Raw genomic sequence first — 22060 nt, 5'->3', positions numbered from 1 at the left:
AATTGATGACAGCAACCGAAGTCCTGTCCTGTTGCTTCCAGAGGCGAGCCCCAAATGAGACCCCGGGGCGCAATGCTGAAAGTCACAAAGCCCTCTTTCATAGCCCCCAAAACAACATCCCCCAAATCTTCACGCCTTCTGAATGATCGCCCCAGCAGTGTAACTGGAAGATGCAGAGACTCAGTAGAGAAGGCATAGCCCCACCAATATAGAGGAAGCGCTAGTGGTGGACTGGGTTTACCAATAATCGCCCTGCATATAGCCTGCGGGGCTGGAGTCTCCTATTGGAATATTATATTTGGATGTGGTAGAGTAGGAGCAGAGAGAAGTCTAGAATCCTGGCACACATTTGCCCTCTGGTTTCCCGTTAAAGGCATGAGGCATTATGTTGTATTAAGTATTATTAATGTACTTTTTATTTCAACCCGCAGTTTATCAGTCCCAGGCTAATAACTGAGCCAGGGAGAGAGGAAAGAACACGCGACACTCCTTGTATCTTTTGGAGATTATCTGCACAGATTTTTCTGAAAATTACCTTAAAAACGCCGACAGTAAAATCTTTGGGGGTGACAACGAAAAAAAAAATCTTCCTAGACTGTTTGTTCTAACAGGATTCCAATTAGATGGGGTGGAGGGGAAAACATTGCCTAGAAACCTATTCCGTCCCCGTTAAAGGTCCATTTTAATGGAGCTGAATTTACAGGCATCCCATTTTATGACCCAGACGAAAAATCGCTAAGTGAAAAATATCTCCCAGGTGCGAGGGGGGAAAAAAACCCAAACCCAGAAACAAAAAATCCGCCAAATCCTATTACCCAGCTGTGTTTTTTTTTAAAGAAAAAGCAATTCACAGGGCCGTAATGTTGCCTTTTATCTCTATCTTTTCCTCTCTTATTTGTCTACTTCGATGTCTCTGATATTTGCGCTAACGTAAGGTCTACTTATTAGGATTTCGCCCTCTCGCATTATAAACTTCTCTGAACTTTACAGAAAGGATCCTGACACCACTCTGTTTCCTAGCAATCTTCTCTCTTACTTTGTGTAATCTAATTTCAGAGCGCTCTGTTTTATGCACTCTAAGGACTGGGTCCAACTCCGCTTAGTCGGACGTTTTACTATGCCGGTGGAAGCTTTGCCTAAAGAGGTTTCACTTAGAAACTGGCGGCGTCTTGTAAACCCCCGTCTTGTAAACTATTTCAGTCGCAGGTTTTCTAAGAAACTTTTCGCTTTAAAATAATCAGCCGATGGTCGTGGGGAGAGAGGAATTTTCAGAGAAGATGCCAATTGCTAGTAGGCGATTTACAGAACACAGCTCTTTTCCCCTTCCACTCCACTGAAAATGCCCTAATACGGATGAGCCCTAAAACTCCGTGTGAAATGAACAGCTACTCAACCAGGCACGCCGCGTCTACACACAGGAGCAAGCTACCTCCGTTACTTGCCAGCCGTTTGCACCGGATTACCCTGAAATCCGCACTGCCCCAGGAAGTAATAAAACACCATAAGAAATGGAGGAGAAAGCCTCTGTGTTTAGCAATGCCCTGGAGGTTAAGGAGTCATAAACCTCTCTGCAAGTGGGATACTTTCACTCGGGCCGGCTACTTGCCAACCGCAATGCATGGGCTTGTGGCAAGCGAAACGTTCCCGAGTTCACCCTCCACATGTCCCTACATAAACCCGAGTGTCTAGATCCAAATAACAGAGCTCCCGGGACAATTTCCCAGCGGCCGGGTAAAGAACAGTGACAGAACTGGACAGCGACACGCGCCCCTCAGACTTTCCACTCGGCCTCCTCTGACCTGCCACCGAAAGCCTTCAGGTTCTGTCCGGCGGAAACCGCCGATGAGGCTTAGGGCCGAAGGTGACCCTTAAGGGATTGTCCGCCTTTTACTGGGGAACTAGGGAATTCGCAAGATAAGAGAACCGGCCCTTAGCTATACAGAGCGAGCCCCCCGCATGGCCTGCAGGGCTGAGGTGTGAGATCTCAGGGGAAAATGCCCATGCCCTAATAGCTTATCTCGGCCCCCCAGCTTTTCCGGGGCTGTGGAGGGAAGACGCTGCCAAGAACATTGCAGAGTCCCTGCCATTCTTTTCGGCCTCACTAGGGCCTGCAGAGAGCAGGCCTCTGGCCTGGTTGAGAGGGAGCCTTAACTGCAGGTCAGGGGCTGGAGCCTGGACTGAGGAATGACAGGTGATGCGTTCGTGCTTCATGTGTCTCACGGAGCCGCTGCTACAAAGCTCCCAAACCAAGGACTTTCCCGGGGCTTACAGACAAGAGGGGCCTAGCTAGGAGCGGCTGGGGTGGGACGAGGAGAGGCCTTTCCTGCAGGAGCCAAACTGAAGGAAAGATGCAAGGAGCCAGCGTTGGCTCTTTCGTTGGACTTGCAGTTCCGTGAGAAGAGATCCCCACCAGATTTATCCAAAGGATACCTGCGACCCCCCTTCCAGGTGGGTAAGGCAAAAGCCACTGTGTCTCCGCGGGGAGGGAGGGGGTATGTTAAAATCTCGCTTTGGTGATTTCTTCCTGGCCCCGCGGGCTTTGGCTCAGCCCCTCCAGTTCCTTTTAGAGGCGCCCAGCTTTCGGTCGTCGCGTTTGTTGCGGGACTGCAGAATGGAGCTTCCCCCGCTGAGCGACTGAGTTTTGAGGGTCCGCCTTTGTAGGGCGCGGGGAGAAGGGACGGGAGATTTGACAGGGCCGGGGATCGGACCCTGCGGCAAACCGCGCGATTAGAAGAGGGCAGAGGGTGAGAGGGAAGGATGGAAAGATAAAATCACCCTCGCCCTGTGCCGTTTCCGAGCTCGGCTTGGCCCGCGAGCGTTTGCATTGTACAGAATTCCGCTTCCTCCCCACATGGCTTTCCAGCCCCTAGCTGCTGGGAGCTACCTGCTGCGAGAATACGCTCTGCGACAGATGCACACAACGGCAGAGGGGTTTGTGCAGCGTGAAGCGAACGCAGCTGTCGGCAAACAAGCGAGGGGGAAGCTGGGCAGTGTCCGGCTAGAGCGAGCGTTTCAGTTTTCCAGAGCCCAATATTCCGCACACTGAGAGCGCAAAAGTTGCGTAGAAACTTGAAGGCGGCTAGTTAGTCTAGTCTCAGCTGCACCTACCTGGGCGGCTCGGAGTTACCTGCGCAGCTTTCTCCCCTGGTTGCTGCTGCGGCTGCCTGGAGTTCCTCTGACTGTTGGGAACGCTTTCCTGCCCCTACCACTAGTGCCGACTGTGCAATCCCGCAACCAAGCGTTGGAGCCCAGATTGGCCATTGCAAGGTATTTTCATTTATTTAATTTCAAAGGTAACACCAGAACTGGGGAACGCCTGGCGCCGGGTCTCCTTAGCTAGCTCGGAGAGCGGACAAAAGGCACAAACAATCCGAGTCTCTTAAACAATACTTTGGCTCGCTTTCCCTTTTGCAAAAGTCATGGATTGCCTAATGCATGGGGCGGAGGACGCCGCCAGATCTTATTTTACCTGTTTCTGGCCCCGGAGTGCCAGGCATCTAATGAGCAACAAATGAGTTTGTATCCTGCATAGGATGGTATCAGCCGGTTCACATGGCATACCTCCTCCACCCCACTTGTTTGCCTCTCTTGAACCAGGTAATTGTCCCTGAAATGTCCACTCGCGGTTAACCATTTCCCTGCCAATTCAGATATCACCGTTACAACTCCATCAGCTAACAACTCACAACTTGAGTGTCCCCGTGCTCCCGGTCTCCCCTCCGCCCTTTACCGGACGCCCTAAAAAGGATTATTTCGAACAATCTCACGATCCCTAGGCAGGAAAAAGTGTTCGTTATTAACTATACAGCAATCGATATCGCGTCTCAAGGTGTCCCGCTTTACACGCCTGCAAAGGGAGGCGGGAAATAAGTTAAAAGCAGCACCAGTTATTTTCCTTTGCATTTCCGCGCGCTCCTCTCACGTCCCCCCAAGTCTCACCCATGAAAAATACAATGCCCGAGGGTCTTTCTCCCCCTCCCTCTTGCGGAAAGAGTTAATACCGCCTCACGAGGAAGACTTGTGCATAGCGAAAGGACTACTTACAACACTGGTCGCAAAGGGCCAGCATTCGCAGCAGCTGCTTCGGCAACGAGGCGAATGCAGGGTCGGAGCCCCCGTGATGGGGGGGGGGGCTATTGGGACGGTCTCCTCAAACCTTCTGGACGAGGGAGTCGCAGGAGTGTTTTGTGCCCATTGTCCTAAGCCGCAGAGAGAAGTTTCCGTGTGAGCAGCCTCGGCCAAACCCCGCGGTGAGAGGCTGTGAGCTTGCCACACGCCTGCCCCTCGTCCCCCAGGGGAGTGGGGCTATATAGCCCCGCTCCTCTCCAGGCGCTCGCACTTCCCCCCCCTCCCCCTGTCCCTCCCAGGCGCAGAAGGGACAGCGGAGCCGTAGCGAGCAGCACTGGCTGCCCTGCGCAGCTTCACTGGCGTCCCCTGCCCAGAGTCCTGTCAGTGAAGGGAGGCGAGCGAGCGCCTCGGCTGACTGTCCTGAGCACGGTAACCTTTGAAAGGGCCTCTCCCCTCCCCCCAGCCCCTGCGCTTCCTGTTGGCTGCTCCTCTGGCGCCTCTCAGCTCCGCAGCCAGGTGCTCTCCGCCTGCCCCGCTAGCTGCGCTCCCAGTGTCACGCCTGCCTGGCCCGCACGCCTCTGCCTGGGCGATGGGAGCCAAGGCGCGCGACCCCCCCCCCTCCACACACACACATTTCTGCACAGGGATGGAAGGAGGTGGCTGTAGTTGCTGGGGAGGGAGGCCTACAGGAATTACTCCGCTCCGGGGCCCATTCGGACAGCCTCGCGGGGCTGAGTCAGCCCCAAAGCAGCGCCCGGAGCTCAATACATGGGGCGCGCGGCTCTGCGGGGGAGTCCGGCGGTGCTGACTGAGCAAAGTGCCCAGGTCTCGCAAATCCCATTGTTGTTTACCAAGCACTTCTTAGCCCGCTCCCTACTGTTAATCTCCACTTGTGTCTTTCCCTTCCCTCCTTTGCCCCATCTCCTCTTCCCCCCTCAGCCTCTATTTCCAGACTCCTTTGCTCTTTCCACCCCCTTTTCCTTTTCCTCTTTGCCTCTCACTCATCAGCAAAGAAAGCCGTCGGTGGAACACTAGGCTTGTCTGGGTGTGCGGCCCTTTAAAACTCGTTCTTGGGTCAAGTTCGAGCTGCTCCTTCCTATACATCACCGGCGACGCGCAAAGAGCCATCTCCTAGCCGCTCCAGAGGAAGATGTAGCACCACGTGGGAGCTGCTACAGCTGAGCCAAGGTGCTGGAGGACAGGAGAGACCCCAGACAAGCTGAGGCCGCAGGTTGCAGGACTAGTGCCTGAGACATTGGCTTGTAATCTGGACTCAGACCCACCGAACTGCAGAGATCATTCTATTCTGACAGCTGCTGCGCAGAACTGGCGCTGGGCTTCAGCTCCTTCAGAACAGACCGAGAGGTTTTGAAGAATAACGAATAAATACGCGGGGGCCGATGTTTGCAGCAAGCATACAAACGTGCGGTTTGAAAAAGGGCTGACAGTAACAACAGGAGGCTTTATGCGTTCTTAAAAACGGGGTTTTTTTAAAAGAAGAGAGAATCCGACATAACACCCATCCCCCAGAGGACAGGAGGTGTCCTCTGTGTCTTTAAACAATTAGCCCCTGGCCCTCACTTTATTTGTACAACATACAGTTGCTGCGTGAAATCAATCCCCTGCCCGCTGAAATGCCACTTTCCCATTTCAGGAAATCTGCACAGAACCATGTGAGAGGCGTTTGCACGCTCAGGGTTTGACTCACTTGACTGTTGGAGTTGTGCTTGAAGTGTTGACTGTCTGAAAAGGGGAGGGGGAGAGATGGGGAGAGCCACACTGGGTAACCCCAGCTCTGGGAGAGCTGGAGAAAATGGGGCTTAGCTAGATTTGACAGTTTCCAAAGAAAAGGGATTCCTTGTAGCCTTACGCTGCGTACAAGTAGGGGTATTCAAATTACACTCGCAAAATAAAATGTGTATGTTAGTGCCTTCGGCTCTAAAATTGGGTTAGAGATAAATCGTCGCTTGTATGTATATGTAGGCGCATTGCACACAAGCGTCTTCTTTCCTGTCACTTCTGTATTCGGGGTCCGTGACTTTTCTAATCTTCTTCCAAAGCTCGTCTATTGTGCAGACTGGTTTCACTAAGGTCTCCTGACATCCATGAACCTACGTCTTTGGCCTCCCCCTTAGTCATCTTCGGTCCAGGACCATTGCAAAGGGCCCTCCTATCACTTGTCCTCAGTTGGGACAATCCGTATTATTATTCTTTTACATATACATGTACAGGTATGCTATTCATCTCTGTATGTTTTATGTATATATTACATTATATACAGCACACCACACACTTGTCTGCATATAGCATTATTCTACATATCACGCGTATTTCATAATATAATTCACACACATGAGTTTAAAAATCAATAATAATACTTGAAAACTTTATTAAGTGCCACGAACGATTAACACCGATAATTCTGCTCAGCATATCTACGGTATTTTTGGTTTTGCAAAATTCCAAGCAGTCCTGATCGTGGGTTATTACAAACTAGACACGGCGAGCCCAGCTATTCAAGGCTTGGTTTTCTCTCTCAGTAAAAGATACGAGTTCTTTCTGATAAAGGGGAGAGTTTTATCGGAATTATTTGCCCATCATTTTAAGAAGGGGGCGAGGAGAGACTTTAGTGTCACGTGACCGTGCATGGACCCCCTCTCCCCCTTTCATCCTGCCCGAGCACACTCAGGAGCAGTGTGTATTTTCTGTGATTCGATATTCCTAGAGTACTGTATGTTCGGCGAGCCTTTGGGAACCAACAGAAAACACCATTCAAAAGCCTTTTTAAACACACAGACGTAAACAGGATCTCGAGTGCACAAGGGCTTTGGAATAAATTGCACTTTGACTAGCCGACTTCTTTGGCTTTCAGAGGTTTCTGTCGGAGCTAGTCATTTAATCGGCGGCCTGTTTAATTTTTCATTGTGTAAGATACCTAATGCATTCCTGTGACACATTAAAAATAAGATGTTTCGTCTACTCAATAATCTTCTCCCAGAAAGGTAGATAAACATCTAGCTGTAGCTCTCTCAGGGTTCCTGATCATAAAGCCCGTCTGAGAGCTCCTTAGGATATTGACAAATCGCTCCTCACTTTAAAACAAACACACTTTCTTTGTCACGTCTTCGATTGGAGATTTCGCTCCCTTGTAACTGACTTTCGAGTCCCACTTGCTCCAACACCCACGCGTGTTGTTAGGAAGGCGATGCGCGGGGAGAGGGGCCCTCCTTTGTCCTGCTTTCATTAAGTCGGTTTCGTAACTCGCACCGACTTTCGTGGGAGCAGAATCGCCTCTGCCCGGCTATTCTGCTTGGGGAAAGCTCAGTTTGGTTGCAGACAGCCTGCGCGCAGACCCCTGCCCTGTTTGCGTTGGAGAAATTCGTAGGGCGCAGAACTTATGTTTCAGAAGAGCGTCGTTTGCAATGAAGAGTTGGCTCCCCATTACTATCACAGAGAGGTCTCTTTGCTAAAGAGCAGAAGAGGATTTTCAATAAGCTGAGTGAAGTTCTGTGAGCTGATCGGTCGCTTTGACACCGACAGCCAGTGGAACAAAAGATTTTCCTTTAAATCCTGGACTGTATTTGAAATTGCCCGATTCCAGTAAAGCGCAGCATATATTTCAGACCGGCGAGTGCAAATCTAATGTAATGTCTGGTGCCTCTAACGCTTCTCCCAGAAATCACTATTTCCTACCAGTCGTCATTTTTGTCGAGGACTTCTTCGTAGGATTCACGACTGGCCGCACAACCTGCAGCCGAAACCCTTAGGAAGCCGCCTCTTGCCAAGCATCTAAAGACAACACACCCGGAATTTGAACGGCTTGGCTGGGGAGCAAATGAATAAAATCTGTTGTTTATAATGCGCTGATGTAATTTCTCAATGCACTCGCCCCTGCTAAGCTCAGTCTTGCTGCGCTGAAGCCCATCTGCACACAATGCCTATTTTAAATAGAAGGAATGACAGATTCCGCAACATCTCACCCCAAACGGCGGGCTAGTTCCCTTTACATTTTATGTAAAAACAGCCCGCGACCCACAGAAATAGGTCCTCTCTGAAACGATGCTGCCTAATGTGCCCAGCAGTGTCCCTGCGCCGCCCGCGGGAAGCTTGCTTTCTAATTAGCCGGGCTAGTGCTTTTGCGAACTCAGGAGAGTTAGGAAACATGCCACTTCGAAAGATTTCTAACGTCACAGTTACGGAGAATTCCTGGCGCTTCTTGTTCATAATGCAAAGGGCTTTTAAACAATCACTTGCTTCCATTCTTTATCTGTTTCACGATCGTTTTCCTTCGCTAGTTATATTTGCAGCAATTTAGGCCCTGAAAATCTGCATACCCATTGACGCTAGTCCCCAAAGAACCTTAGGAGTGAAAACTGTTTGCACGGCGAGATCTCTTAGGGTTATTTCTCTCTGTGAATCTTTGCGCTTGGAATGCTCAGACGGCGTGTAATAAATCGCCACAAATACGTCCAATACCTTTTATCGTACAGTTTGCTCTTTTTGTTTCCACTTAGGAGTATTTTAATCTATTAAATACGCGGCTGAGCACCCGGCATATTCTGTCTCGCGTTGGAGTCAATGTCGTGTTAACCCTTATTTGTTTTATCCGTTTGTTAATTGCACCTCACAAATGAAAAGCCTCATTCAGCTTAGTTGTTTCCTAGTTCAGGTGTGGGGCCACACGCGATCTGCGACAGTTAATGTGCCCTTTTAGTAAGCGTTTGTTTATCCCCTCTGCTGTTGTAATAGTGTTAATCAACACTCCCCGACCAGCCTTTCACGTGTCTACCTTCAAGAATGATTCATTGACGCTTGGGTTTCCTGCGGAGCCTTGATAGAACTGATAGTGGGGTACCAGCACAAAGTGAGCCATTGAGAATAACTAGCATGAGAAAGACAAAGAAGGAATTGGGAAGGTGGTGGTGCAGAGCTGGCACCATGATCCTGATCGGTGATGAGCCTCTGTCTGGTCCGACCAGATGGAAAGAGAGCGAAGGTGGGACCAGCCGGGCTTCCAAGACAGCGCAACAGAACCAACGGAGAATCAGAAATCAGCGTCTCACCCTGAATCCCACACCTGCTTCCATTCTCCCTATGCCTATCACAAACACTCAGCCCCGGGCTGTTGAAACCCAGCGGGACTCCGCCGGGGGGAAATGCCGTGCACCCGACCAGAATGCAGACAGCAGGGGCGCGTGTTATTAGTGTACCCAGCGCTAATCACCCACCTATCCCCACTTCTTGCTAGTGCTGCGGGAATGTGGCAATCCCAAGTTTGGGTGGAGGTAGCAAACCGCGCTCAGCTCTGGGGTGGGGGAACAATGACCGCAACTGATAATTATCCTTCTGCACTTCCCCAGCGCGCTAGGAGCCAGTGAGTGAATGTGGATGCTCCGCGGCGGAGCAATAGTCCTCCCCTATTTACACGAGGGGATAAACCGAGGCGTACAGCTGAAGGGACTATCTTCGCTTCACGAATTGATGGCAGATGGAGACAGAGAAGCCTAATGCTGTGGCTTCCAGCCTTGTGCTTTCATCCCATTACGCATCCCTCCTCCCGGCTTTAACTGTTCAGGATTATTCGGCTAGGAGCCCTGAATACAACATGAGAACGGCCATACTGGGCCAGACCAAAGGTCCATCTAGCCCAGTATCCTGTCTGCCGACAGTGGCCAATGCCAGGTGCTCTCAGAGGCAATGAATAGAACAGGGAATCATCAAGTGATCCATACACAGTGGCCCATTCCCAGCTCTAGACAAACAGACTAGGGACACCATCCTTGGTCATCCTGGCTAGTCTCCATAGATGGATCTGTTCTCCATGAATTTATCTAGCTCTTTTTTGAACCCTGTTAAAGCGTTGGCCTTCACAATACTCCTTGGCAAGGCGTTGCACAGGTTGTCCCAGTGCCTGGGTGTAGAAATACTTCCCTTTGTTTGTTTTAAAACGTGATTTTATTTGGTGACCCCTACTTCTTATGTTATGGGAACAAGTACATAATTTTCCTTATTCAACTTTCTCTTCCTCACTCAGAATTTTATAGTCTTCTATCATACCCCCGTTGCTGGTATATTTTCCAAGCTGAAAAGCCCCAGTTTTACCAATCTCTTCTCCTGTGGCAGCGGCTCCATATCCCTGATAATTTGTGTTGCCTGGACTTCACATATGATCACACCTCAGCCCTTCCTAGCCTGGGCTGTTCTGCCACTCAAAAGCAAAGAGACGACCTGAATTTAATAACATATTTTTTTTCCCATCAGGAGCTTTTCGTGTGGTGGCTAATGCCTTTTTGTTCCAATATTCCGTGGCCCTTTGTAGTAAGCAGTGTAGCAAGATCCGAAGGATGACGGGCTTGTTCCTTCGAAGGACACTTGCTGGGTCCCTATCGTCTTTTTTTTTTTTTTTTTTTTTTTTTTTTTTGCTATGGGGATTTTTTTTATTGGACTGTGCTACGAGACGCATTTTCTATAGATAGCAACTCAAAGGGTACCCACCTGGGGATTGTCAGACGTCGGACTGTCAGTCCCCTAGTCGTATTCCCCGACACATAAAATTACGCCGATTTCTTCTCTCCAGCTCTGATTACATGAAAAGAGAAAAGTAAAAACACAGGGGGTGCGGGTGTAAACGCTTGACTTTTGTGTTCACACTGCTTTAAGACGATAGCTTGTCTTTCCACCCGAAGCCAGTCATTTCAATGTTGGGTGTTGAAATATTATCAGGAGCCGTGCTCGGAAATATACAAGCCCCATTTTAGTGGCGTGTTTGCTAAGAATGCTGGCCCCCGCTCATAGATAAAGACCAGTCTCCTTCTCCCCTCCCCCATAACAGTCCATGAGTGTATTGACCTCATTTAGCCACCTTCAAAAGCACAGCTCAACAGCAAAAGAAACAAATGAGGCGGCTTTGGGACAAGTACATCTTTCCACACCCCTCCGCTTTCGCGGCCGGATCTCTGTCTCTTCTGTGCAGCGCAAACTCTTAATCCTTATTGCTACTCTTTAAGAACGGCTTCAGTATGGGAACGCAACATCCACCCTTTAAGGGTCTTTTGTGGCAATTCTATGTCTTTCATCATCTTCCTTGGAAAATAAATGACCATTGTTCGGAGGGCTTGTGGGGGAAAGATTTTTTTTTTTTGCCTTTTTTTTTAAGGGAAATTGCTTTTCCCTTCCAAATCCATTTCCCTAGGGAGGTTTTATTTGTTGACTTATTTTTGTGAGACCGGACGTTTGTAAACCTTTACAAATATTTAAAAACCTTTCAAAAAATAAAAAAAACAAAGATGCGCACAGCAGTCCGTGATGTACGTCTTAGGAGACTCTGGCACTCTGTACTAGAGAGATCCTTCCCCGTGTGACTGCACAGTAGGGAGGTGTTAAATAGCCAACTTTAATTTTAAGAAATCGCGTCCCCGCGCCCTTTGAAGGTACGTGTGGAAAACACACTGCTCAAAGCGAACACAGCGAAGAAGGGTAACTGTGCTGACTACATGGCCAGAGTGAGGAGTGCAAATTTTCGCCCTTTAAGCCCCGATTTAAAAAAGTCACCCCACCGAAAACAAATACCCCAAATCTCGCCACAACACCCAACGGCTCGCACTTAAGTAAGGGCCCGATTTTCCAGTGCGCTCAGCTCTCGTCGAGGTACCTAAATGTGGTGGCTAGTTAGCTTTTGCCTTTAAAGCCGTAGAACCCACAGCAATTTATTATTGCCCGTGGGGAGACAGTCAACCCTTTTGCAAGGGATATTTTTTGTGAGTGCCTAGTAATCATATAACTGCTGTGAAGCAGCGGAGGGGAGAGAGTTTATCAAGTCATGAGTCTGGATATGCGCAAGCTGTTTGGGAAACAAAATACATGGAGACGGATCGGAAATTCTCTCCTACAAAGCGCTGTAAGGTTGGGTTTAGAAATGATTTTATTGGGAAATGGAAGGAAACCAATATAGCAAGGGGCTAAGTGCAAAAAACAAGGGAAAAGCCGGTGCCTAGGTCTGTCCTTTCAAAACACTGCTGCTGGCATTTTTTAAAGTTAAGTTGCCTCACTCTTGAGTTACTCAACATTTTAAAAGATCCCTTTCCTCCTGCAGTCGTTTGGCCTGGCAGTTTAGTCTGCCCACCCAGAGAATTAGCATGATCACAGACTCCAAGGCGACTAGAACTGGAAGGGGCCGGGGTCCCTTGTGTGTACATCTTTACAAGGCGGAGTAGCAGCATCCCTCTACTCGAGGGAGACCAGAGAAACTGTTCGGAGCAAAGTTTGGTTTGTGGAAAATGGAGTAACAGTGGGCTGTTTTTTACTAGTGGAACACAAGGCAATTCATAGCGAAACACGCAAGGCCTGTCTCACCGGCCAGACAGAGAAGGAGCCAAGAGAAACGAGAATACATTGAAAAGTGATCCTACTGAGAGCTGGGTGAGAGCTCCTTTAGCATTGCAGACACCCTTTCCCCCCTACGCGCGCAGTTTCGTATATTTATAAGACATTATATAGAACAATATATAAATATGATATTAATTTTGTTTCGGAGCTAAGTCGTTCTATTAGGGACACCTGGTTCCAAATCGTTTCCTTTCCTCGTAGCACACACGCGGGTACGTTCGCACTACGGTATGGAAAGCAACTCGAGTTAACAGCTTCAGCTTTCTTATTGCTTTCCTCAGCTTACAGATCAAAATGTGCAAAGCGTCCTCAGAGTCCTGACAATCAGATAAAAAACTTGGTGCGTCTTTGTGCTTAACAGTATGCAGCCACACACACTCATATCTACGTGAGGAGTGAAAATCAGACGTTCATGCATAAGCTTTCAGTGCTATTAATTGAAAGCCGAATTCCAAGTAGCCCGAAGAGGGTAGTGTATGGGATTTGAACAGTGCAGGAATTCTCGTTTGGGTGTAGGTTGCCTGAAAATATAACCTTTCCGTCCCGAACGTCAGCGGGATGAGGAAAAAGATCCCAACATTTGATCCGGCGACAATTCTGCTCCCTGGAGACATGTGTCAAAACCTGCAGGTTATTTGTCATCTGAAGACGTTGGTTGTGTCCAGGAAAGCGCATAGTATTCACATATTTTTGTTGGTCTCTAAGGTGCTACAGGAACGTTGTTATTTTTAAGGGTTTTTTTTAGTTACAGAGTAACAGGGCTACCCCTCTGAGACTTTAAAACCTGCAGGATACGTTAAAAGCCAGCTTGCTCTATAAATAATCACACCAGCCCAGGTTCCTGTCCGTCTGGTGGCGGCAGATGAGAGCGCTGCGAGCTCTGTAAGCGCGAACAAACGAATCATTTAGTTGTTTTTAAACCAGAACAGGTCGGATATGAATCGGGGATAGAGATCGGTTCGCACTTCAGACGTGGTAGCGGCTATGGCGGGGCAGGGCATGTGGCTCCTGCCGCCCAGCTCGCAGTGCGAAAGGGAGTGAGCCCCGATCAATCCCCAGACTCTACAAACATTGGTGGGTTAGCCCAGAATGATAAAGGCAGGAAACCCGGTAAGAGATGGAGGGAAAAAGAGGCTTTAGAGGGTCCGTGTGAAAACGGGCAGCTAGTTAGAAACCAAATTATTTGGCGTTACTGAGCCCGTCCTACCTGGTTTAGTCACTGTAAGCAACATGCAAAATCCGCATCTCCTTCCACGCATGAGGAGCGACCCTCCACAAACATCTGAAACTCTCCGGTCTCGAACCTCAGGTATATTTGCGCTGTAACAGATCGCTCCTGAGGTGGCATTTAATGCAGTGCGCACGGAGCGAGTCAGTTACACAGGGTCACGTTCTTTCACAGATGGGAGTCAGGGTAGGCACGAATGCTCGCCTTCTGATTCAGAATTTAAACTAGACACCCAGAAGAATAAAACGAAGGGAATGTTCTCCATGCCACTACTTAAGGGCTCTGTAGAAAAGAGCAGAAGCTATCCACGTGGGAAAGGACCGGGATAGGCATCAGAAAATACCTAGAAAATGATCAACGCGATCTGCCGGACTCGTAACACAAGAAAAGGATTACATGGAATTAATTGATTCCTAATAAGTAAAGCCAGTTCAGTAATGGGTGTTGCATTGAATTAGATTGGAGGATTGTCTAGATAGGAGCCGTTCCGAACACAGAGGTGTATTTATATAAATTAAACAGGGTTTGATTATTTCTTAACATTTCATAATTTCATACGCACTATTGTTTTGATTGTGTGACGTACAATATCTTTCCTTTGATGGTTATATGTATTCAAATGAGACTTAGCGAGAAAACAGCCACTCACTCATAACAGTGTATCGTGTCAGGAAACTGAAGCGCAAACCTGACTTTTCATCGAGCAGGTTATTAACGCTTGTGCGGAGCTTTTCGTCCGCTGTTTGCACACCTGAACGACTTATTTTTGGTGACTTTTGTAAATCAGCCATTAACAGATCCGGAAGAACGAAAAAATCAGCAGTACGACTTTGCAGGGCTTGAAATGGAGTTACTGGAGTAATTGCTGCACCTCTGTGGTAATTGCTATCTGGATATGGGGAGACTGGAGTCAGCTTTCACGAAAGCGCTTGCTGATGCTCCCTAATTAGTGCTAATTAGTAAATAGAGTCCTGAATCCAATCAAACCTGGAAATCCTGCTATCTTGATCTAAACTTTCTTTTTCCTCTCTCCCAATACGGCTTGAGACATAACAGCACAATCTGTAATGACTGTTTGTAAAACTGTCTGGATGATCTAGTTTCACATTAAACCACACACACTAATGTGAGCGTATGTCAGACGCGGTCAATAGGCATGTTATCGGATACACACCAACATATTGACATATGTATCGATTTGTAAATAATTGTGTGTATGTGTTTGTGTGTGTGTGTGTGTGTGTATGAGAGAGAGAGAGAGAGAGAGAGAGAGAGAGAGAGAGAGAGTGACAAGCTGCTGATTTTTAACAGGTCAACTTATTGACAACTTTCTTTTCAAAGAACAGAGCTTCCTTCGTAGTATGTGTACAATTCGATACATTTAATTAATTAAACAATATAATATGTTGTGTGGTCGATCCGTTTTGTGGTCTTGTTTTGAGGTCACTTTCCCTACCTTATCGGTTACACTCTATTTTCTCTTCCCCATCCCTCAATGATGAACAGATGCTGGGAAATTTGCCACGATTTTGCTGTTCCTCTAAATATTTCTAGGAACTGTCCCTTAAGTGATGGACAAATTCATGCCTAAAGGACTATTTTGCAGGCGGTGACACATTCCCTTTCCCAAATCAGCCAGAGAAGCCGAAGTATTTATTATCTAAACCTCCCTACGTGGTGCGGCTGACTGCTCATTTGGGGTTCTGCGTTTTCACAGCGCCAGTGGGCAGGATACGAATACAAGCGGGGAAGTGGAAAAACATGGAGCAGTGACCGCCTGGCCTCGCGCTCCCCTTCACGCCGCGCCCCCCTGCCAATCTGTCCAAGGGGAGCCCAGATCGTCCAAGACTTTGCTTGTGGAGCCGGATTCCTTACAATGAACCTGTTCCCTGCCAGTCTCCGAAAAGGGCTTTGCCAAGGGCTGCCAGCTCTTGCTGCCAGCTTTGCTAGCTAGGTTCCCAAAGGGCCTTGCACTCGGGTGCAGACAGCGATGTATAGAGTTGAGTTTGACCTATCACCTCAGGTCCGGCTCAGCAGCACCGCCCTAGGGCCACCGCCTGAACTCGTCCACACTTTTCTTCCGTCCGCCTGCCCGGGCGACGCAGGTTTTAGTGCCGCAAACCCGGGAGAGGCGCAGGCGCGGGCAGGGGTAAGGGTGGGGAATGGGTCAATTTTTGTCTTCTCCGAACTTGTCTCCTGTCCTAACTTCTGAGGGGAGAGGAAATACCTCCCCCCTCCATCTACAGCTGTCCCAGATCCAGAGCTGGCTCCCTTCCAGGCAGGGCTGGTGGGGGAAATAAGACCCTCACGTATCCCCTGATGGCTCTGGGCCCAAACCTGCTGCCAAGGAGGTATGCATTGGGCGTAGGGTGGGGCCCAGCTCCGGGTGGCCAGAGCTCGGTAGGCCCCTTCACTCCGCCAGCCAGGGAAGAGCGGCAAAGGAGGGGGTGCTGGCTTTAAAGAACTCGACTTTCGTTTGCTATTAACCCGACTCTCCTCTGGTGCTGGGCCGGCGCTAGAGCCGGGCGCCCTTGTTTGAACGGGGAGGCGGGGGTTTCCAGGCTGGCCGCAGCCCTATGATGGGGGGAGAGGGGAGGTTAGACGCTCCTGGGAAAACACCTGGCTCCCAGTTCGACCCGCGGCACTAAAGGGGTTTGACTCCTAACCTGGCTGGAGAGCCCTTTTCCTATTCGCCCTGCTCCGCCTGGCTGGACTGAGCCTCCCAAGCCCTGGCTGCAAGGTGCGACTCTGCAGACTAGCTCAGTGCCCGGGCTTGACGCCACGTGCAAATGATTCGGAAGCATCTGCTGGTTTCCAATCCGCCTGCATTCCTGGGGTGTCCTTCCCCGGCCCTGCTCAGGCTGCTGGCACCCCGGGCTGTCAGAGCGCAGAGGCGCCTCGCCCAGGGCTTGATGGGGGAGGTTGTCGCGGTTACTGTTTCCCATTTGTCCTTTGTTCGTGTAAACGCCTCTCGGGGTTTGCCCCGGATTATCACCCGCACAAGCCAACCTGTGGGACGCGGGGAGAGCTCCTGGGGCCGGACACTGGGCAGGTAATCGGAGGAGACTGGGAATGGGAATGGGCTAGTTGGCGGGGGTGGTGGCGTCCACCCTGCTAGTGACCAGCAGCGACTGGAGCTGAACGCTGGTTTGAAACTAGAAGGCCCATTCTCTGGGGCCGATCCCAGGTCCCACCCGGGTATTTCTTGGTCTGTCAAAGGGAAATGGAAAGCAGAGATGGGATGGGGGCGGGGACAAGCGGCGGGGTGCCGGGGAACCGGGCTAAAGAAAAGGTTACCTTGTAGGCAAAGTGTCTGAAACATTCGTCGCGCAGCCATTAACTCTAGGGGGAAAGGCCCCCAGCCTCTGAAAAGAGAGCACCTTCTCCCCTGAGTATCCCTGGCTATTACGCAGCAGGACAATTTGAAGATGAGTCCTTCTCTTTACTTTGGAAAAAGTGTCTAGACTGCAACCAGCAAACTGCTTTTTTGAAAGAGAGCACCCAGGCAGTCTGGATGCTCTCTTTCGAAAAAGCACAGTTTGCATTACATAGCACCTTTTTTAGAAAGAGCACTTTTAAAAAAGGGCATTATTCCTCATAAAACTAAGTTTTCCATGGTCGAAAAAACTGCCACGTTCTTTCGATTTACTTTCGAAAGAACGTGGCAGCAGTCTAGATGCAGGGGAAGTTTTTTCGAAAAAAGGCCACTCTTTTTTGAGAAAACTCTGTAGTCTAGACACAGATTTCAGCTAGGGGAAGGTCTGTACCAGGAGCACACAAAAATAGTGAGAACAGTAGCTGAAGGTAAGAACAGCCATACTGGGTTAGACCAAAGGTCCACCTAGCCCAGTCTCCTGTCTTTCTAAAGTAGTCCATGCTAGATGCCCCAGAAAGAATGAATAGAACAGGTAATCATCAAAGCTACATCTGCACTATCTACACTATGAGTTTTCTGGGCAAAAAATATGCTAATGAGGGACTCATTTGCATGAATTGCAATCTCATTTGCATATTTTCTGCCAATCCATTTTTTTGCTAGGGTTTTTGTGCAAAAGCAAACAGTGTGGATATTTTCTTTTTGCGCAAACCCCTCTTTTCCCACAAGATCCTTGGTTTACCTATCCTGTGGGAAAAGGGGTTTTTGCGCAAAAAGAAAATGTCCACACTGCTTGTTTTTGTAGAAAAACCCTAGGAAAAAAGGATCAGCAGAAAATATGCAAATGAGATCACAACTCATGCAAATGAGTCCCTCATTAGCATATTTTTTACAGAGAAAACTTGTAGTGTAGACATAGCTCAAGTGATCTCCCTCCTCTCATCCATTTCCAGTCCCTGACCCATTTTTGCAAAAAAGTATTGCTAGACCTAACCTCATGAATTTATCTAGTTCTTTTTTGAATCCTATTAAAATCCTGGTCTTCACAATATCCTCTGGCAAGGAGTTTCACAGGCTGACTGAGCACTGCCTGAAGAAAAACTTCCTTTTTTTGTTTTAAACCTGCTACCTATTATTTTCAATTGGTGACCCCTAGTTCTTATGTTATGGGAACAAGTAAATAACTTTTCATTATTCACTTTCTCCACACCACTTATGATTCTATATAACTCTATCATATCCCCCCTTAGTATCCTCTTTTCTAAGATGAAAAGTCCCAGTCATTTTAATCTCTCTTCATATGGCACCCATTCCAAATCCTTAATCATTTTTGTTACCCCTTTCTGAACCTTTTCCAATGCCAGTATATCTTTTTTGGGATGAGGAGAACACATCTGTACAAAGTATTCAAGATGTGGGCGTGCTATGGATTTATATAAGGGCATTAAGATATTCTCTGCCTCAGGCTATGTCTACACAGCAGCATTATTTCAGAATAACTGATGTGATTCCTAATTAACATAGTCCATGTTTACACTACAAGCAGTTATTTTGATGTAATGTGGAAATAATGTTGAGCTGGAAGACTTCTTACTCCAATTCCTGTTCACCTCATTGTACGTGGAGTAAGGGAAGTTGGAGGAAGAGTGCTTTTTCTCAGACTTCCTGCTGTGTAGAGAGCGCCAAAAGCTGAAATAAGCTATTTTGACTTAAGCTATGCAATTGACAAAGCTCAAGTTGTGTATCTTATTTCAGCTTTAGCCCTGCTGTGTACACATGCCCTTATTCTTTTACTCTTTTTCAATGATTCCTAGCATTCTGTTTGCTTTTTTGACTATTGAGTGGATATTTGCAGAGAACTATCCAGAATGATGCCAAGATCTCTCTCGAGTAGTAATAGCTAATTTAGTCCCCATCATTTTGAGGCAGTGGCATTTGTGGGTACAAAGTTTTCATCATCAGAACTGGAAGTGTCACTGTCAGTATGGTCACAGTCTAATGTCTGAGGTGTTTTTCCTATGACTAATGATGTTATTGGCTTTAACTCTTAACTGTTGCTTCACTCTGTTGCTTTTGTCGTCTCTTACTTGCACCACTTTCAAATCTTCATTTCATTTTTATAAAGGAGTTATTTTAAAACACAAAAACACAATAAATTAATTTGTAAAAGGTTATTGGTTAGACAAAATTTTAATTGTATACACTTTGCAATGAATGTTATATAATGACGGTTTAGGGGTGTTATTTATTACGGCCCTTATAACCTTATTTCAAAATCTTGAAATTTTGTCTGCTAACATGTTCCCATTATTAAATTCCTCTAATAACTGATGCATTATTATGAATATGAACACAGGGCGATTGCCAGATTAGATATAAAGTTTATTAAATAACTAGAAATTAAAAGTTTATTATCACAAAAAAGGCTTTAAAGGTGAATCTAAAACTGGACAAACAGGTAGCTTATAGCTGAGCCTGATATAGTTATTGTATATGAAGACACATAAAGAAAAACAGGAATACAAAAATCTCTTATGCAGAGGTAAACATCTAATTTAAAGGTTAAACTCATTCTCAGACCAAGCAAAATACCTTACAGTAACAGAATGCACATCCAGTAATGTGATCTATTCCATCAAATGCCAGCACTGCCCCGCTGGAATATATATTGGACAAACTGGTCCAATTCTTTTCCCTATGGGAAAGAATCAATGGACACAAATCAGATATCCAAAAAGGGAACATACAGAAACCTGTTGGTGAACACTTCTATTTGCCTGGTCATTTATTAATAGATCTTCAAGTTGCTGTTTGGTTACAGACCAATTCCACAGCCAAATACACAGGGAAGGGTTGGAACTACAATTATTTCACAAGTTTTATTCGCATGCCAATGGTTTGATTCGAGATACCAGATGGCTGGGATGTTATCAACCAACCAACCAAAGAAGGTGCCAATGGTTCTTTGTCTGTGTATCAGAGGGGTAGCCGTGTTAGTCTGAATCTGCAAAAGCGACGAGGAGTCCTGTGGCACCTTATAGACTAACTGAAGTGTAGGAGCATAAGCTTTCGTGGGCAAAGACCCACTTTGCCCACGAAAGCTTATGCTCCTACACTTCAGTTAGTCTATAAGGTGCCACAGGACTCCTCGTCGCTTATCTCTGTGTAGATTCTAGTGTTAGTACTCTTCCTTTTTAACTGCCTACTAATGGTCCTTATCTGCTTCTTTTAACTATCAAGTTTTTAGGTGCTTATAGATTATCAGTTTTGCCTTTTACATATCAGCTCGGTTTTCCCTTTGATATTTATATACCCACTGCCTCCTTTTGTTCCCCCCTCCCATTTTTTCCTCCCCCACTCCCTTCTCCCCTATTTATTTTGGTTCCAGACATACAACACTCCAGTCATATGAAGAAGTGTTTTGTTAGTCTTTAAAGTGCTACCAGACTATTTGTTGTTTTTTGTTTATCCTGTACAGACTAAATTGGCTACCCCTCTGAATAATTAATTATGTCTTTCAAAACCTCTAAACCAGGGCTACTCAACACATGGCCAGTGGGTTGCCTGCAGCCCGTGGCCCGTGGTGCAGTTTGGGTTTACATGGGGCTCAACATGTGGCCTGTGGGTAGGATCTTTTGAACATGGCCTCCACTGGGAACATGCTGCACAATGAAGAGTCAATAGAATGGTCTTCGGTTGATAGGTGTTTTAGTAGCTAAATTCATGGACTGTCATTGCTCATTAAAGTGCTATCATATGGGTAGAAATTGGGTAAATATTGCATTTTATTAATACAATGAGAACTGACTTAAATTTGGGCCTGCATGTTGTGTAGTCTTGCCTTAATCTTTGTATTCATGTATCATCATCAGGGCTCAACAAATAATGTAATCTACTTGCTTGTGGCGAGTAGATTACAACCCGGAAGAGCCGGCGCATAGTGATCTGCGCATGCGCAGAAGGCAGAACCATGCGAAACCGTGTGGCTGATCATCATAAATAAAAACTTTATCTCTGCATCCTGTCCTGAGGTGATGTGTACCCAGTCTATATGGGGATAGTTGAAATCCCCTACTATTACTGAGTTTTTAAAAATCTTGATAGCTTCTGTAACCTCCCTTAGCATTTCATAGTCACTATCACTGTCCTGATCAGGTGGTTGATAATATATCCCTACTGCTATATTTTTATTATTAGAGCATGGAATTACTATCCATAGACATATTTTGGTTCATTTAACATTTTTTCTTCATTTGATTCTACATTTTCTTTTGTGTATAGTGCCACTCCCACACCAACACAACCTATTCTGTCCTTCCAGTATATTTCCCTCTAGTATGACTGCATCCCACTGATTGTTCTCATTCCACCAAGTTTCTTTGATGCCTGTTATACCAATATCCTCCTTAAATATGAGGCACTCTAGTTCACCCATCTCATTATTTAGACTTCTAGTGTTTGTGTAGAAGCACTTCAAAAAATTGTACTGTTTAGCTGTCTGCCAATTCCTGATGTGTCTGAATGGCACTCTTTTTCATTTGACTGTTTCTCAGCTGATAGTACCCATATTTTATCATATTCCATTTTCTCCCCCTTTCTAGAGTATAGAGAAACTCTTTTAATAGACCCTCCCCAAAGAGCTGCCTCTGCCTGATCCATGTGCTCTGCTAATGAGGAGTAACATTAGTTCGGACTAAGAGCTTTAGTCCGAACTAACGCGTCCCGGTGCGCACTTCCTGGTTCGAATCAGCTGTGATTCGAACTAGCGCGCCGGCGACATCATGTTAATGGAGCACGGGATATTTAAATCCCCGCTTCATTAACTACTTCGGTTGTCTCCATTTGCATCCCTAGTTCGAACTAGGGATGCAGTGTAGACGTACCCTTTCTTAGCAGCCTACATTTGGCCTGCAGGACTTCTCTCCTATCCTTCCCTATGTTATTGGTACCTACGTATACCATGACCACTGGCTCCTCCCCAGACTACACATAAGTCTCTCTAG

The 22060-nt window shown here is 47.2% G+C and overlaps 1 protein-coding gene and 1 long non-coding RNA gene across 5 annotated transcripts in view; one reads left to right on the top strand and one right to left on the bottom strand.

The window, feature by feature from the left end:
* TBX1 (T-box transcription factor 1) overlaps window positions 1–4479 on the bottom strand; it is a 60588-nt gene extending 56109 nt beyond the window's left edge. Inside the window, exon 1 of one of the 4 annotated variants that reach the window (XM_075898296.1) lies at window positions 4045–4479. In XM_075898296.1, coding sequence (XP_075754411.1) covers window positions 4045–4069 — 25 coding nt within the window. In that variant the 5' untranslated portion in view covers window positions 4070–4479. Of the gene's footprint in view, window positions 1–3108; window positions 3356–4044 lie in introns of those variants that run through there. The other 3 variants (XM_075898298.1, XM_075898299.1, XM_075898301.1) reach the window with 3 other exon arrangements.
* The window catches only part of LOC142818488 (uncharacterized), a 42905-nt gene continuing 23140 nt past the window's right edge, over window positions 2296–22060 (top strand). The window contains exon 1 of the long non-coding RNA XR_012895977.1: window positions 2296–2448. This is a non-coding gene — a long non-coding RNA (uncharacterized LOC142818488). The remainder of the gene's footprint in view (window positions 2449–22060) is intronic.

The sequence above is a fragment of the Pelodiscus sinensis genome, chromosome 15 (genome assembly GCF_049634645.1).
Source record: "Pelodiscus sinensis isolate JC-2024 chromosome 15, ASM4963464v1, whole genome shotgun sequence".
Classification (NCBI taxonomy): domain Eukaryota; kingdom Metazoa; phylum Chordata; order Testudines; family Trionychidae; genus Pelodiscus; species Pelodiscus sinensis.
The sequence above is the reverse complement of the archived record's forward strand: the minus strand, read 5'-3'. Positions and strand labels throughout refer to the sequence as shown.